This window comes from Sceloporus occidentalis, unplaced genomic scaffold (genome assembly GCF_023333645.1).
Source record: "Sceloporus occidentalis isolate IW3139 unplaced genomic scaffold, rSceOcc1.0.p SCAF_7, whole genome shotgun sequence".
NCBI classification, from domain to species: Eukaryota; Metazoa; Chordata; class Lepidosauria; order Squamata; family Phrynosomatidae; genus Sceloporus; species Sceloporus occidentalis.
The window spans coordinates 35,379,055-35,397,880 of NW_028316987.1; the positions used below are offsets into that span (position 1 = coordinate 35,379,055).

At 37.3% G+C, this 18,826-nt stretch overlaps 1 protein-coding gene across 2 annotated transcripts in view; it reads left to right on the forward strand.

The window, feature by feature from the left end:
• Positions 1–18,826, forward strand: part of LOC149309501 (vacuolar protein sorting-associated protein 41 homolog) — a 121,454-nt gene that overhangs the window by 14,188 nt on the left and 88,440 nt on the right. For both annotated transcript variants that reach the window (XM_089532575.1, XM_089532576.1), the window contains one exon: positions 11,061–11,168. In XM_089532575.1, the coding sequence (XP_089388701.1) occupies positions 11,061–11,168 (108 nt within the window). The remainder of the gene's footprint in view (positions 1–11,060; positions 11,169–18,826) is intronic.

Genomic DNA, 18,826 nt, shown 5'->3' on the forward strand with positions numbered 1-18,826 from the left:
AGTTAACTCTGATTTATGGTAATGCTCTCCTTGGTTTATCTTGGCAAAATTTATTCTGAGAAAGTTTGCCATTCACTTTCTTTGGGAAAAACCTGCTTATTTTAATGGGTTTATGCCATGTTCTGTTTAAAGGAATATAATATTCAATGCCACTGATTGCCCTTGTATATTTTCACTATTAGAATATAAACAGCAGTATTGCCCTGTGAGTCCTAGAGAATAAGAAACGGAAAAAGAGTATATACTGTAGTCCAGTAGCTTTTATTGGACAATGTCTGCAAGCCAATGGCTACATTTGCATGTCACAATAAACCAGGACTCTGTAGAATCCTGGTTACTGTATACAAGCATTGTAATGGTGCCTGAAGCTTAGTCAGTAGCTTGTAACTTGTCGAAGCTAGAGGTCTTGACTTATTTTTCCCTTGACAATTAAGAATTTATAATCCAAGAATAGACCTTAGTTTACAATTCTGGCTCGTAAAGCAAATATGGATGTAGTATTTTCTTATTTTTTCTTGCTTGCAAGAATAAATAATCTCAAAAGATTTTTGCCATGGTGAGTGAGAGTGTGAGATTTTTTGTGGTTAGGGATGTTAAAAAAAATACTTCGTGAAAAATACTGAGAGTTTTTGGGAGTCAAAACCTACATTTTGTGCAGAAAATATCACATTTTATGCAAAATAGTTTTCTGCACAAATTTGTCTTGTGCGAAGTCCCAGAAAGAACTTTTTTTTTGCAAATAAAGTCTTGAAGTATGAAAAGTCTCTTGGCAGTTGGTCATCTTCTGAATGCAGATGTCTCAGTATGTCAAGATACTCTTTCTTGTCAACGATAAGAATGTATTCTTTACATTCTAAAAGTGCAATTCCAGTTTGGATGATAGTATTGTGCTTCTGATTTGTCATGAATTTATCCATTCCTAATGGCAGGAGGAACTAGGGAGAAGATGCAGCGTCACACAAATCTTGTTCACAGTAGGCCAAGATTCTCCAAATTCTAGAAAGCTAGGATAATTTAGTGGCATTTCTGGACATATCCTAGGACTAAAGTCTTGACTGGAAAGTGGTAATGATGGAAAGGGAATAGTTTGTGTGGTCTTTCCTAAAAAGCCAACTCTTCCTTGAAGACTTTAGTTTAAAATTTTTTGTTTTGCGTAAGTGAGTATGAAGCCTAAGCATTTCTCACCCATTTTTGTATAAAGCTATCCTATATTACCTAATCTCTTCTTTTTACCCTAATCTCACCATTTTATTTGGGATAAGGACCATTCTTTTCTCCTCGTAAGGACATTGAACATTGGAAATGATATACACCTGTTTAGGAGCAGTTCCACAAGAAAATGGATGAATAGTACGTTCTCTCATAGTTAAAACAAAATATAGCTTGACTACATCTTGGTTATACATTCCAAATGTTATGCATGTTTATGCAGAAGTCCCACTGTGTTCAGTGAGGTGTATACTTAGTAAAATGTGTGTAAGATTTAAGTTCTACAACCATGTATATGTTCCTATCATTTTACACTTGATTAAATTAGTGTAAGTAAAACTCTTGCTGTAAGGTAGGAGTTATATCACATACCTTCATGTGAGAAGCAAACTGTTCAGTGGAGACAGTAGTAGTGCTTTCTGTCAACACTTCATACAATTGTACAAGATCCTTTTCTGTAACTGCTCTTTAGTTTACTCTTTTATTTCATAGTCTTATACTGTATGTGATTTGGGGCATTATGAGCTCTTTCTTATCAAGTAGACAGGCTACTGTTCATTCCAGCTTGATATGATGAGCAAACAATAATCTAAAATGGTATTTTAATTCTCAGGAGAAAAAACTACTTTAGCTTGGAAAGTATATTCCCTGCAATCTTGAAGCGCTAACATTTTTTCTTTAACTTCACCTTGTATCGTTGAAATTGCATGTATGATGCACATTTATTTTTTTCCTTTCCATTTCTGCTTCTTTCCACTAGTGATAAAGAAGAAAATTATAGAAAGTGTTATTATTGAGCAAGTTCCTCTTTGACTGAATAATCTTAGATACAATATGGCTTTGTTAGGTTATTGTTATTGCATAGGATCATTAAAGGTGATGAAGTCCTTTTGGAAAGGTGGAACAGGAAAAAAAAAAGACTCTCCATAAAATGGAGAACAAAGTTTTACTAAATTTTGTATATGGCAATTGTATGCTTTATGGCTTGCATAAAGGAAAGGAAAGGAGAACTTGAGCTACAAACCAGGGGGACACAGCATGTCCAATAGATTTCTGGCCTTTCTCAATTGAATTACAGTATACCCATATTCTATATATACAAATTGTTTATGAAATGACATGTTTCAGAAGCAGCTTGCCATATGGAATAGAGAAAGACTGTTTAAAGAGCATAAGAATGCACTTATTTTAGCACACTTTAGGTCCCAATGAAGCTGTATAAATGCCATGTTTGTTATATTTACAACAGTTCTGACCACATGAGAGAAATTATATAAACTGATAATAAATCATTTGCATTACTATATTCACGATTTGAATCAGACATTTCCCACTTTTCAAGCCATAGGCTGATAAGTAATTTCATTTTGTGTTATAGTCAACTCATACTTTATTTTTTAGGCAACGTATCTCCTGCACTTTCTGTCTCAAAAGAAAAGTTCAAAGTTATACTGTCTACTATTTCCATTGGAATTACAGCCCTGCTCACACAACACCCCAATAATTTCTCTTACATGGCTTAACATGCTATCAGCATTTAAAATCTGTTAAAAAAAGTGGCAAAAAAATTAATGAGAACATATAAATAATTTGTCATCTTTAGCCAATGGGATGAATATTTTAAATAATATATTTGAGCTTAAATTGAATTTTTAACGCACTGGATTTAAAAGCAACTTTGTGATGATGTGTAACCAGGATAATAACATACATCATATTAGGATTGACTTCTAAACTATGTAGATTACTTTTGAGGTTTTCTAGTATCTGCTGTTCTTGCATGAAAATTAGATAGTTAAATTAATGAGCTATTAATATTAACTAGAAGTGTCAATTCTGCTGCTTCAATGTTATGGAATGTACAAAGTGTAAAAATACTGCAGTGCATATGACTTAATTGAAATGCAATTTGAAGTGCAAGTGTATCGATGTAGTATGTAATTGTGTTGTCCTCAAAAGATAATGTTAATTCATTGATGTGAACAGAACAACATGAACATTTTTTTTTCTCCTTTGACCTACATTCTAGTATACATGTGGATGAATGTAATGTTGCCTGGATGGTGGAAGAAACAGACATTTTTATATATGTAGTTCTTCACACCCAAGTGTCAAGCTAAGGGTCAGAGGTTCACTCAGTAGGAATAGTCAGAGACAAAACACCTTGAAAGAAGAAAATCATGAGAGACATCACTGAACAGAAAGCAGCAAAGTATTATGTAATAAGAAGCCGTGGGATTTTATACAGTTTCCAGGTATTTGAAACAGAGAGAACTTTGTAGGGGTACCCTTTCATGGATCTTTATAGAGCTGTAAGGAGCTAGTATATTCTGACATTAAAGTATATTTCCTAACACTTGTGTAGTCTCTAGGAAAGAATTGGGGATTGTGAGGTACCTAAAGTTATGTGGAGCTTAGTGGGAAAGCAAAAGATCCTTTTGAAGGGCAAGAATTATTGAACTTGGAGTTAGTACTTAGTCTCTTCCCTATCATATTAGACTGTTGAATATGTAGTTCCTTTGTTGTGGCTTCTTCCTGAATTATTACATTAGCTAGGTGTAAGCATAGAGAGCCTTTTAGAAAATGTCAATTTGCAGTTAATTTGGCAGGTGTGATATCACTTTATAGGGAAAGCTGGGTCATGTAACAACTGTCAGGAGACAGAGTAAAAAAAGCTGTTGGAGGACATTACATAGCAGGATGTAAGCAGTATGTTGTCACTGTTGCCATTGCTACCAGAGATTACCTTGCAGGCATAAGATGGTATACAAGAGCATACATGATGTCATGAAATTCTTTTAGTGTAAAGTAATTATATGGGATGCAGTGGCTTAGTGGTTAAGACACCAATTCTGATGATCATGAAGTCTGAAGGTTGACAGTTGGAGATCCAAGTGCCGCATGATGGGGTGAACTCCTGTTACTAGTCCCAGCTTTGGTCAATCTAGCAGTTCGAAAACTTGCAAATACAAGTAGATAAATAGGTACCATTTTGGTGGGAAGATAACAGATAACGTTCTGGGAAGTCATGCTGGCCACATGACCACAGTCCATTATGACTAGACATTTATGTCAAGGGAAAACTTTTACCTTGATTATATGGCACATGTCAGCAGATTTAGCTTGTTACTTTACACATTGTCATAAGCCTTCAGAAAATGGAATAATGGATTGCCCATCTATTATCAAACACTCTTGGTTAAAGTTGCAGTGGTATCATTTCTGGTAAAATGATTCCTGATAAAATGAATCCCTTTATTGGGAGAAAGGCAGGATATAAGAAAATAATAATAATAATAATATTCAGATAAATTATAATCCAGACTGGAAGAAATAGTAAATAGTAACCTTTTTAAGGCATAAACACATAAAGTAATACTTCATAGTAATTGGTCTTGTGAATCGGTCTTTAAATGAGAAGATGGATTTCTTACTGTTTGTCAAAGGGATATAGTAGGCCAGAATAGCATGTTACCTTATACAGAGTATGTATAGAAACTGAATTGTGTTATACAATTGGAGACCTGGAACAATCCACAAACCATGGTACGGTAATGTAGCATTCCCCAGCATGAGCAAAGGGAGTCACCTTCAACCCAAGTGTATCTTTGATCTGGAATGCTAGCTATCCCTAATTCTTGCTAGGACTGTGGGTATGTTCTTTGAACTGTTCTGAGAATAATTGTTTTGTGGGAAAGTGGTATAAATTAAAATAGATTCCAACGCACCTCTTGTTGTGCAGTCTTCTCAGAGGCTACTGTCTTAAAATTTGCCAAGGTTCTGCAGTCTCTGGAGTCACTGAGAAGGGTTGTGTCAACACAGGGAGATTATGGATTGTGCACAATGGGATTTTATGACACGCTGCAGTGTTCAGCAAAATCCTTTCTCAGAACCTAATTCATTTTTGGTGTAAGCTGTATCTTAAAAGTGAAGCTGAAGTTGGTGTTTCATGCTGATAGCATGACTGTAGTTTTAGAGTTTGGAATAGCAGAAAATGTGTTTTTTTTCACTTTTTTCTCTCTCAGTACATCCATTTTAATATATTTTCAGAGGCAATAGCTCTATCATAATTCTTTGTCTTAGCATATGTTACATTTTCCCAAGAAGGTGAAAAGCTAAAATAAAACCACTGTATAAAAAGAAGTGAAAGAAGGTTTAAAAAAGAGAGGAAGATTGCTCAGAAGAAGCCTAATGTCCTAAATCATTTTGGGGATTGCCTGCATGGACAGGTAGGGGCACAGCTGGCGTATCAACCGAAGTTGCAAAGTATTTGTTAGTACTTCTGTTAAAGATGCTAAGAATCAACTCATTCTTGTCTTTTAAGTTGTCTAGAACATCATGCTTTTTGATTACAGGAAGAAAAAATTCCATTGATTTGCTCTTAATGAACAGTGTAGCCCTAAACCCTTTTCTGATCTCATTAGTTAATTGCATTAGTGTTCTGCGCAGAGCTTTTAGCAGGAAATGACAGCAGAGAACTAAGAGGTAACTTGGTTGTTCTCACGTATTCAGATGCAAACTGTGAAGAAAAACAATGAACAAAATGAACAAATGGAATATGTTTTTGAATTGATTGTTGTGACAAATGGACAATTAGCTATGCAATAGCGTAGTTAAGTTATTTTCATCCTCTTTAAAATCCTGACTGCAGAGTGTACTCATTTTTCTGGTAGTGCTGTTGAAAATTTTCTTAAAGTTTTGTGCTGTACACCTGTGTGTATAAACACATAGGTCAACACAGGTTTTTTTAATTTAATTTTTATTCTAACACTCTATATGCATTTCACATTATACACATATTTTGTTTTCTTACAATACATAAAATCCACAACAATCACCATAACGGCAGTGTTATATGTCTGTCATGGTTCTACTTCCTCCTGGTTTTTCCTTTAACTTTCCAAAAGCATGATCTACTGTTACGTTCCATCACTCTGTTAAATCTAATATTTCTTAACATCTTAGTTGTCTGTTCCACATCTAACAGTTGGACTTCATCACAGCTTACTGCGTAATTAGTGAATAGTAAGGTTAACACAAATTTACTACAGTACTCATTTTTCTGGTGTAGGAATGAGTTTCTCTAGGACAATTTTAATTAGCTCAGTTAATTACTAGGTTGTGCTACAAGCAACCCTTATGTAATCGTTTCCCACCTGTATACTGAGAGAAAAAGGACCAAAGGAATTTAACAGAAGTAGACTTCTTCAAATGAAGTGTTTCTTTTATTCAGGGGAGGGGGGGAAATCAGACCACAATCCTTGTTCACTCACATATACATACAAGGACTAAGGAAATCAGGAGTTAGCCTTGGAATAGCTGGAGGCTGAACTAATGATGATACTTACACAAGATGAAGCTTGTGTCCGGATCCAATTGTGATAGGGATGATGTAGGATATGGTCATTAAGGTGAGCAGTGGGGAAACGGATGTACTGGAGCAGGTCAGAATTCACAGTGACAGTGTCCCCTTGCCTTCCCATTAGCCCATTAACAATAGATCTTGGGAATCTTTTATAAGCCAAAACTGGCCTGGGAGCAAAGGTGTTTTGTCCTGCATCACAGGAAATCAGATCTACATTGTAAAAGGATCACTGGCAATGTCGGGGGTGAGAATGAAATTGTAAATTAGCCTTATCGGGCTTGTCTGGCAGAACATCCTGCCTAAAGCACCTATCTTCCTGACTGGAGGTGTTAAAGGTTCGCATTTGCAACTCCCAAACTCTTCTGTTTGATGTGCTTATGGGATAGTGTGGATGTGACATCTTGCTTTGGGGATTACGGCTGCCCAGAGTCCATTGGGGGCCATAGGGAGAACGCACATGCACCAAAATTCAGAATTCTTTGTCGGATTGTGGCCATGACATCTGGGGTCCAAAGAATCATGCAACTAACATGCTTTTTGTGACATGTCAGTGGTGGAAATGGGCAATGATTTTGTCTATCCTTCAAAGGCAAAAATAACCTAGGATTTTCATGATGGTTAGCAAGAAAATAAGCCCTTTTGGTCTTCTGGTCATTATTTGTGTATAAAATATTAGTTTATCTCTAGCCAAACAATAGATGACAACTATTTCAGAAGTCTTTGAAGTGAATATGTTCTCTCTGAAACAACAGTGGGAGCGGAGGAAAGTGTTGGTATAGTGTAATCGGAAATGTTTTACGGAAATGTTTGAGACGCTTTTAGGACAACATAAAGGAATTGTCTTTAATTAAAAGTGCCATATACTTAGCAAAAATCCATGTTATTTGAGAAATTGATCCCCCCTCCCTGCTCCCCAGAAGAAAGCTGTGAGTTTTCCTGTATGGGGTAAATGTCACTCTGTTCATATCTTAAGCTTTGCTGCAAGTCAAGACTTGTACTATTCAACCAGGTTGTCATAGAAACGCAGCTAACTGTCATCTCAACTCAGACTGCTGATGGTTTTATTTGTAGGTTTGCAGGATTATTAAAATTTAACAAAAATTATTGATTTGCTTTTTATTTACGCTGCCTTGTGTTTACCTTTAGAAGTTCATGCTGCAAAAAAGCTTCTCCTCGGAGAGACTGAATAGTGAATATAGTGAAACTCAAATTCATCAAATGCTGTTCATGCTTTTTTTCCCCCTTTCTTTTTCTTTTTTTATTTAAGAGTTGATAGATAGTCTGCACCAATCTTGTATTTTGCAAATAGTTTTTCATTTTGTTTGTTTACAATGAAGAAAAAGCCTCTCAAATTCACCTTTAGCTTGATTTTTATTTAACATAAGAGATACCTGTCAGAAAAAAATCACGAAATGGGTACATCAGGGTGCCTAATATTTGAAGTTTCTCACTTTGTCCATGTTTTTGAAGCCTTACAGAATGCTTCAATGAGCTGAGTTTTTGAAAGTATATGTTTTTGTGTATGCATGTGCAAGAGAAATTACTTAGTTTTCACTCATAAATAAGACAGGCAAAACTTATTTACAGTAACTTTATCTAATGGTCCGTAGATGAATGCTTTTATGCAAAATACTTGAGAGACTAGAATTAAGTTTTCACTTTGGTTGCACATTTGATGTCCAGCCTTCAGCAACATGTTGGAACTTATTATAATGTCTCGATGCCTAGAAGTCAGTTCTTACTTTGCAGATTTATCTCTAGAGTGCACAGATCATTTGTGCATTGCAAGTGTCTTGTTCGCAATAAAGATGTACAAAAGTGCAATTATTTGTTAATTGCCACATAGCATGCAGACTGTGTTAACTTTTTGATGGTAACTGTTTTGCATCTGTCAAGAATGAATGAACACAGGTAATTTGTCTGATTTATACCCTGTGTTATAATTTGACATTGAGTCTTTCTGACTGGTAACAACTTTGTTCAGTGTTGGATTTACTGAATAAAATTGCTTCTTACTGGACATCTTGACACATCATTTTAGACAACTGCATCGTTGATTGTTGACATCCCTTTATTAATCCTTTTTTAAAAATTCTGTCATAAAAACTTCTTAACCCAAAAGCCTCTAGCTGTAGTATTTGAAGAGGGGAAAAAGTTGAAATAAAGATGTTTCTATTTCAAATCAGGCTTCTCATCTTTGTGAAAATATTATAAGTGGAAATATTTTAATATAATGCAATGTGAACCATTTCACTGGCCTGTAGTGCAGCATAAGAGTTTAAATTTCTGTACTGTTGCTCTTTTAAGAGGCTATCTGATTGTTAAATGTGAAGCTGAAGGATTTCACAGCCAACATCCATAGTTTTTTGTGGGATTTTTGGGCCTTGTGGTCATGTTCTGGAAGTGTTTATTCCTGACGTTTCACCAGCATCTGTGGCTGGCATCTTCAGAGATTGCTGGCATGGAAGGGAATGGGGTATATATACTTTTGGTTGAGAGAAAGTGATACATGTTAATCTGTGTGTTGGTCTGTGGTTGAATGGCAAGGCCTCGGGGAGTTTGTTTAATTAGTGATCCATTGTCTGCCATGGGAAGCCCTCTGAGCCCTGTGATAGAAAACTTTTACATGGAACGCTCTGAAAAGCAAGCCTTGGAAACAGTACTAAAAAGCCCACAACGTGGTTCTGATATGTGGATGACACTTTCACCATTGGGAGCCATGGAGAAGAAGATCTGACGGTATTTCTGAACCATCTGAACAACATCCTCTCGAACATCCAGTTCATTATGGAAAAAGAAAAGGAAGGAACATTGCCATTCTTGGATGTCCTGGTCATCCACAAACCAAACTAACGTCTGGGCCACACAGTATACAGAAAACCTACACACATGGACAGATACCTGCACAAGAACTCCAACCATCACCCAGGACAAAAAAGAAGCACAATAAAAACACTGGTAGACTGGGCAAAAGGGATCTGTAAACCCCACTTCCTGGAAGATGAATTGAAGCACCTGGACTGGGCTCTACAGACGAATGGTTACTCCAGCTCAGACATGAAAAGGGCTGCCAGACCCAGAAAAACCCAGAGGAGTGAAGACAAAAAACAACCAAAGGGAAGATATTTTTACTATACTTCAGAGGAGTCACAGACAGACTAGGGAAACTGGTGAGGAAACACAACCTCCAGACGATTTACAAACCAACCAAGAAAATCCAGCAAATGATGCACTCAGCGAAAGACAGGAGAGACCCACTCACAGCCGAAGGAGTTTACCGCATACCATACAGATGCAGACAAGTTTACATAGGGACCACCAAATGCAGTGTTCAGATGCGAATCAAAGAACACGAGAGACACTGCAGACTGAGCCAGCGAGAAAAATCAGCAGTAGCAGAAAATGTTATAAACCATCTTGGGCATAAAATGCTATTAGAAAACACTGAAATTCTGTACCATGCCAACAACTATCAGGTGCACAGGGAACCCATCGAAATCCACAAACATCTAGACAACTTCAGCAGGAAAGAAAAAACCCTGAAAGTAAGCAAAGTTTGGCTACCATTCCTGAAAAACACCAATATCAAGACCCAGCAAATGCAAATGAAAACCAGGGTGAGAGGGGTTTCCCAGTAGACAATGGATTACTAATTAAATAGACATGCTGAGGACTTGCCATTCAACAACAGACCAACACACAGATTAACATGTAAACCAGTTCCTCTCAACCAAGGGTCACAGAGTATATATATCCAACTCACTTCCATGGTTGGGCTGATTGTGCATGTAATATGTATCAAGAGAGAAACTGAAATGAATATAATGGACCTTAATTCTCTCAAAACATGCAAACAACCTCTCTTTGAGTATCTTTTGATGTTGACCCAAACCCAGAGTGGTCCAGTTTTCAGGTATACAGAGGCTGGTTTTGCTGTGATGCAAAGTAGAAGCGCAAGTCACCCTTCCTTCATCTCAAAATACTTTTTTCATTATCTGACACCTCAAAACCTGTTTTCAGTCCATATGACTGTATCTCTAGGCTTCAGATAAGATACAACAGAATGGTGAGAGTCGCTTATGCTTTTGCTCTCTGTCAGATCTGCACCAAGGTTTTCTTTTCATGCAGCTCTTTTAAAAATGGATAAAAATGCTTATTTTCTATCATCAGCTTTTCCATATCCATACATTACATATTTTATGTGGTCATGAAATAATGTGTTTACTTTTCCTTACCCAACTTCTTGCTTTAGTTTTTAAGAAATAATTACCTTTCACATTACAGCAGTATTGATTAACCTACTCATTAAAAGAGTTTATATCCAGAATTGTAATGTCAGTAATACGTGTGTGAGTGAGTAATGATTTAATGGTTCATCAATGTTAAAATTATTAGAAGACCATTTGTGGCTGGTTGGAGTAACACCAATGCATGAGGTTCAAGTAAACCTGAACTCTGTTATTTCTTTTACAATTTTTCAATCCAGGAGGATGATAGTGAGGAAGAACCCAAGCTGAAGTATGAAAGACTTTCTAATGGGGTAACAGAAATTCTCCAGAAAGATGTTGCTAGCTGCATGACAGTTCATGAGAAGGTAAGATTTTACATTTTAAAAGTGTACAAGGTCCAGTATGCTGTAGTGGCTGGGGTATTGCACTAGGATTCTGGGAGATCTGGGTTCAAATCCCCACACAGCCATTAAATCTCTCTGGGTGACCTTGGGCAATTCATACTCTGACAGCCTTGAATGAAGGCAATGGCAAACATCATCTGAACAGATCTTGTCGGAAAAACCCCAACTTGAAAGCACACAGCATGTGCATGCAGTATTTTATCTGTTCCCTTTGTGCATATTTTGACTCAAACACAGTACCAGGAACTCCATATCAAGAAGAAGGTTTTACATATATTTCCTGGTGATCTAACAGGAATTTGTATCATGACAAATTTAAAGATATAAGAAAAGAGAATGTTTTCCTTTTCTTAGTACAGAAATGTGTTGAATGGGTTTGGGAAACTATGGGTTCTTTTCAGACAGTGCAAATTGTCTCTGGATATGAGAGAACCTTTTTGTTTATTGCTACTTGCTGAAGAAATAGAAGACAGGTATGATGCTTTGATACAAATTTTTACGTGCCAAATCTCCTGCATCCATCTATTATCCAATCACTTTTCTGACATCTTTGTCAAGTGCTTGATAAATAAACATGACCTCAGTGTGGGCTTGCATCAGCCCCATGCTGTGATGGATTATTTGCATTTAGTTCTTTTCTTTAACCTTCCAATGTTTGGTAATGTTAAACTGCTGATCCATTTTTGGGGGCCAGGTATTCACTAGTGAGGCCACAGGTGAAAGGAACAAGTGAGATGTGTGTGTGTTAACTACCTTCAAGTTAGCCTTGAAGGCAAGTTGGCTTTATAGCAATCATATGAAAGACATCTCTGAGACTCCATGTCATCAATAGGTCTTGCTGACAGAGCTGTAGCTTTCTTGAGTGAGTCTATCCCCCTGTAATGTAGTCTTCCTCTTTTCCTACTGCCTGACCTAGCAATATTGTCTTTTCTAGTGAATCATGTCTTCTCATGATATGACCAAAGTATGACAGCCTCTGTTTAATCATTTTGGCTTCCAGGAAGAATCCAGGCATGGTTTGTTCTGCGTTTTGTGTTGTTTACCTTTAAGTTGTTTCTGATTTATGGCGACCCTAAGGAAACTATATCACAGGGTTTTCTTGGCAAATTTCTTGTCAAGAGGGGAGTTTGCCATTACCATTCTCTGAGGCTGAGAGGCTATGATTTGCCCAAGGTCACCCAGTGGATTTTCATGGCTGAGCAGGGATTCGACCCTTGCTCTCCAGAGTTATAGTCTACTGCTCAAATCACTACACAATGCTGGCTCCATTTATTTGTCTTTTTAGCAGTCCACATTATCTGCAGAACTCTTCTCCAACACCACATCTCAAATGAGTTGATTTTTTTCCTACAGTGGGCCCTTGTAATCCACTGGAGTTTGGTTCCAGGACCCATAGTGGATACCAAAATCCATGGATGCTCAAGTCCCATTAAAAACAATGGCATTGTAAAATGGTGTCACTTATATAAAATGGCAAAGTCAAGGTTTGCTTATTGGAATTTATTTTTTGGGATACAATATTTTCAATCTGCGGATGCTTGAATCTGTGGATATGGAGGGCAGCTTTCTTCACCTTTCAGCTCTCACATCCATACATAAGGTGGGAAATACAATAGCATGGACAATCCTAACTTTAGCATTCAGCTAAAATGGTTGGCAGTTTGAGGCTCAGGTGACATGTGATGGGTAGAGCTCCTGTCCTGTCACTAGTCCCAGCTTCTGCCAACCTAGCAGTTCAAAAGCATGTAAAAGTGCAAGTAGATGAATAAGTACCACTTGGGTGAGAAGATAGCAGCATTCTGGGCAGTCATGCTAGCCACATGACCATAGAGTCATCTTTGACAACGCTGGCTCTTCAGCTTAGTAATGAACATGAGCACTGCCCCGTACAGTCAAACACAACTTGATAACCTTGTCAAAGGGGAAACCTTTACCTTTATACAAGAGGGATATCTGTCAATTAATCCAGTGCATATTGTAAGTAATATGAGACAAGGCTTGTTGATGATTGTACATGGGTAAAGGCTTCTATCAATGATATGTCAGTCTTCGGTAATGACTCCTGGGTCCAGGATCAGTTAGACCTCCAGTACTCTGGACAGTGTTTCGGATATAATATGGTAAAGAACCTTATCCTCAGCTCGATCAGGACTAGCCTGGAAGAAGGAAGAGCCCTCCCTCCAATCCATCTGCCTTGGTCCAGGCCTCAGAGAGAGAGAAGAACCACTGGACCTCATCCCATTTCCCTCCACCATTCCCTTCTCCTTTTGTTTCGTGTCTTTTAGATTGTAAGCCTGAGGGCAGGGAACTGTCTGATTAAAAATAATAATGGTAAGCCGCCCTGAGAGCCATTAGGGCTGAAGGGCGGGATATAAATACCTAAATAAATAAATAAAAATCCTGCAAAAAGATACAAACATATTGTGCTTGGTTTCTTATGTGTAAAAAACCCCATTCTACTTGTAAAAAATAATGAATTCTTTTGTATCCCTCAACACAAATTTAAGGCACGATTCAAAACCCTCTTGTCTCCCCTAAGTATGGTTTGTTCTTTTTAAAAGCATGTTTGGTGTTTGCTTAGAGATTCCTTGTGGCACAAACATTCCATGCCTTTGTTCATAGAAGGACCCATAAAATGGAAAGGACCCCATTGTTTTGAGGGTTATGGATCACCAAAATGGTTCGGGAAAATTAGCATTTGAAGTTGCTGAGCTTCTGTGATTTGACAGTTGCCAATTTAAGTCTGAAAATAGGTGTTTTGGTTTGTTTTTATCTTGCTTCCCCCCCCCCCCCAAAAAAAAAAGAAGCCATGCTAAAAATAGTTCCTGTATTTGGAACTGTCCAGGTCCTACTCTAATTATAGTGTCACAAAGACTGACACGACTACAGAGTTGTTTTAAGTAACTGAGCACTTTTGGTTTTCTAGCAAGCTACACTATTTATGAGTAGGATCAATAATGTTAGAAGCCGGAGTGCAGGTGTCTTTTAGGAATTGGTCTCTTACAATGCTGAGGCTAAAAACTGAAGATGGTGTGTGTATCCTTTAAAAAAAAAATCAAACCCTATGAAAGAGTCATCATAAATAAAACTACCGTCTGCATGATAGATGTATGTTCCGATTAGAACAATTTGGCTTTGTTTGGAGTACTGAAGACTGGCATATATTCAGACTAATTTCCCTCCAGAATTATTATTTTTTTCCTTTCAGTGCTAAAACATATTTTCACTGGTCTTGCTGTCTGCATTGGATGACTAATCGTCATGGCACCTGGTGCATTCAAGCAGGCCTGTGCAGTGGAATAGTCATACCTAGTTATGTCTGCACACCTGATGTTTTATTAACTAGTATTGATTTTTTTACCCGGGGGACTTTTTTCTTCCTGTAAAAAGGCAACCTTGCAGGAGTGAAAGGCATTGCAGGGGATGAATTTCTAATGAACCCCTTCTCTCCTCTCCCTCTCCCCTTCTTTTTTGACTTCTCTTTAATGTGGCTTCATATTTTAAGTGCCTGAACTGAAATTTCATTTTAAGCAATTCCATTTTGATAAATCCTTTTAAACCTTGACTTTCTGTAAGGTTATTTTTTTTTAAAGATTGTGCTGCTTGACTGACACGCTTAGTAGTGCCTGTAAATTTGAGCATTTCATTATAGGCTGCAATGAAGCATGCTCACATGCAATGAAATACAGAGAATTTAGGATTCTGACCACTTGAGTAGTGCTAAAGGGGGGAAATGTACTCTCTTCTGAATCAAGGAACAGCACATTTTATGGATATAATATTTTAAGCCTTGCATTTTTGTTGCATCATGAAATAACAAATAGAACATTTCTTGCATTATTTTGTTTGTTTGTTTGTTCATGCAGCATATAGACACTATTCACACTATATACAACACAGACGTTCTGTATTGGTTTCCTACCGGTCTCTGTAGCTGAAAGGTGTGAGTACAAGACTAGAATGGATTGTGTGATGGCCAACTGCTGCTTCCTCTCTTTTAGCTGAAACTATCCTGCTGTATAAAATATCCACCATTTCTAGGAATGCTTCTGAATAAATTAACCTCCTCATGATGTGGCCAAATGAGAGAATATTTTAACAAAATATGGAGTAAGAGCTGCAAGGGCAAAATAGGCACATGTGCCTGTGGAGGTAGTTACCATTTTTGTGACTTGAGGACTGACCTAGCCATAGTGTAGAACTGGACATACATTGAAACAAACAGAAAACTAGACTTATCCCTGTTTATCCCTGTGTTTTGTGGATTTTTTTTAATACCACAGAATTTTATATTGTAGATAGTACACATATCTAGAAAGTGCTTTCAAAAGCTGATAACAAAATGTATTGGTGCTGGCTTGGAAAACCCTATCTTGTGACCTCCCTGACTGAGTCTATCCACCTGTGGTTTTCCTCTTTTTCTACTACCGTCTCTCTTTCCTAGCTTTATTGTCTTTTCTAATGAGTCATGCCTACTCATGATGTGCCCAAAGTACAATAGCCTCAATTTGATCTTCTTGGCTTCCAGGGAGAGTTCAGGCTTGATCTGTTAAAGGACTCATTTGTTTGCCCTTTTAGCTGTCAATGGTATCCTCAGCGCTCTTCTTCAGCACCACATCCCAAATGAGTTGATTTTCTTCCTATCCACTTTGTTCACTCTCCAGCTCTCACATCCATATATAGTGATGGGGAATACAGTGGCTTGGACAATTCTAACTTTGATGCTCCATTGTTTATCTTTACACTTCTTTCATAGCTTCCCTTCCCCTTCCTAGTCTTCTTCTGATTTTTTTTAACTGTATATATTCATGTATAAATCTAGAAATTTTAGTCAAAAATTGACCCAAAAAACCTGGGCCGACTTATCCATGGATCAATGTAAGAACTGTACTTTAACTCTTATATATAGTCAGGAGTCATCCTTTTTCTCTGAATAGAGTGGTAAAAGGCGAGAATTTAGTCCATTCTGGGAGTACCAAAAAGAAGCATGGATCCCCTCTACTCTCTCATCCATGTAGCCTTTTGGATGATCGCAAACAGTTATGCCTGCCAGAATTTTATAAGTTCTTTGACATCATTTTCCTTTGCATCATCCTTTACATCCTTTGTTACATGCCCCTAACTTTTAGGTAAGATAAAGGTATTCCCCATTGACAAGGTTCTAAAGTCATGTCCAAACAAAGGGAGCAGTGCTCATCTCTGTTACTTGTCAGAGCATTGTCAGAGACTACTCTGTGATCATGTGGCCAGCATGATTGCACAGAACGCTGTTCACCTTTCCACTGAAATGATACCTATTTATCTACTTGCATTTGCATGCTTTCGAACTGCTAGGTTGGCAGAAGCTGAGACTAGTGATAGGAACTCACTTCATCATGCGACACCTGGGCCTCGAACTGCCAGCCTGCTGAACTTGCAATCAACAGAGTCAACAGCTTAACCACTTGAGCCACCATGTCCCTAGGTTTTACCCTCGACTTACCCATGGATTATATCAAAATCCATAATTTTGGCCCCAAATCCTGCCCTCCACTTATACTTGACTATAAGTTGACCTCATGTATATATGGTAATTGCAATTTAATCAGACTTTATCCCACATATACAACTTTCATAACATATACAGCAACGACATGTACAACATATATAGCATATATACATTCACTTTTATCTACATTACACATACTATCCACAACATCCACTCACACAAGACATCCACTGTATTCTTATACTTCCTTCTTTGTCTTCTTTTGTATTATTCATTCATCCCCTTCTTCTTGGTACTACCACTTCATAACTTCAAAACTTTTTATTTTCTTTCTTTTTTATCCCAACAGTTTATCCTTATATTACTTTTAAAATAACACCTCCACGGTTGTCCCCTTTTATTCTTTACATCTCTTATTCTCTGCTTATTGTCAGTCATTATTGTTAGTTTACTTATTAATTGTTAATTTAAACAAATCATATATCAATTATTAAAATAACTTTCCCAGACCCTTACATATATCAGTTTGCTCAATTTATACCCCAGATTAAATATCAGCCAACATCATTTTACCCCATTTTCTTTTGAGAAAACTTACCACTCTAAACCAATCTTCAACTACTCTACTTTCTTTTTGATTCAGTATTAATCTTGTGAGTTTGTCCATCTCCAATGCATCGAGAAGTTTATACAGCCATTCTTCTGACTCCAATATCTTAGCTTTCTACCAATCTTTCACAAGCAACATTCTGGGTGTAGTTAATTGATAAAAATTTTTTAATTCTCCTGTGTTTCCCCTTAATATCTTTTTCAACAATAGTCAACAACAAAAACAGAAATCTGGAGAGAATTTCAACTTAACTTGTAACATGTCACACATTATATAATAGATCTTTTCCCAATATTTCTGGGTTTTTGTACAAACCCACCAGAGATGGAAAAATGTCCCCTTTTCTTTCCCACACTTCCAACATCTATTGGAACATTTCTTAGATATATTGTGAAGTTCGTCTGGAGTCAAATACTACCTGAAATACATTTTGTAGTAGCTCTCCCTCATACTCTGACAAGCTGTATATCTTATCCTTTCTCCCCCATGTCCTTTCTCATTGTTCCATATCTATTGAGTATCCAGTGGTTTTTTTGCCCATTGTAACATATTATCTTTTATGACATCTGGTTCCATTTCATATTTTAAAAGAATACTATACAATTTTGCTACTATTGATTTTCTCTCTTCTGTTAATAAGTAACCCATTTTTGAACTTGTAAACTCAAACCTTGTTAATTTTGTATCTTTAATATATCTTTCTCTTAATTGTCTAAATAGAAACCAATTACAGCTCCCCCCTTCATTTATAATCATCTCTAGCATTTTGAGCCTCGATGTATTACCTTGGTGAACCAATATTTCTTTGTATACCCACCATTCTTCTGATTTCTTGATTGTAATCTCCATTCTGAAAAATGTTTGATCCAAGGTATGGGAACTTTTTAACAATTTTGATTTCCTCATTGTCTAAGTTGAATTTATGTTGATCCTCTGTGGTCATTTTTATTTTCCTTATGTTTATCATCAAGCCTGCCTTTGCACTTTCTTCTTTGACCTTCGTTAGTAATTGTTCCAAGTCTGTGATATTTTCCACTAGTAGTATGGTGTTACCTGTCAGGACCATGTGGCACACTTGGCATGGAAATGACATGGATGTGGCCAACTAGGTGGAACTAGAGCAGAGGTTACTACACTTCAAGTGGCTGGTGTGTATGAGTCAGCATTTGGAAGCTGTGCATGATGGGACATCTGATGCAACATGCACAGTAGGTGAAGTCAGCCAGCAGTGCATCATGGGCAATGGTAAGATGCAACCTGCACTGGGGATGAAACAAGCAAGGTTTCATTGGTGGCAAGACACCACATGACTTCACAGAAGACCATCTATATAAGGGAGAAGGTGACTCTCCATTCTTGGGTTGTTGTGGTCGGTGACTGGCGAAGCACTTTGTCTGTATATAGAGCTGTGAGTATCCAAGACAGCTGTCTGGTACTCTGTGCAATCTTGTAAATAGCTTAAAACAAGTGATTAAAACCCCTCATGTTCAAGTGAGTGCCTTGCTGTCCAGCAATGTTTAT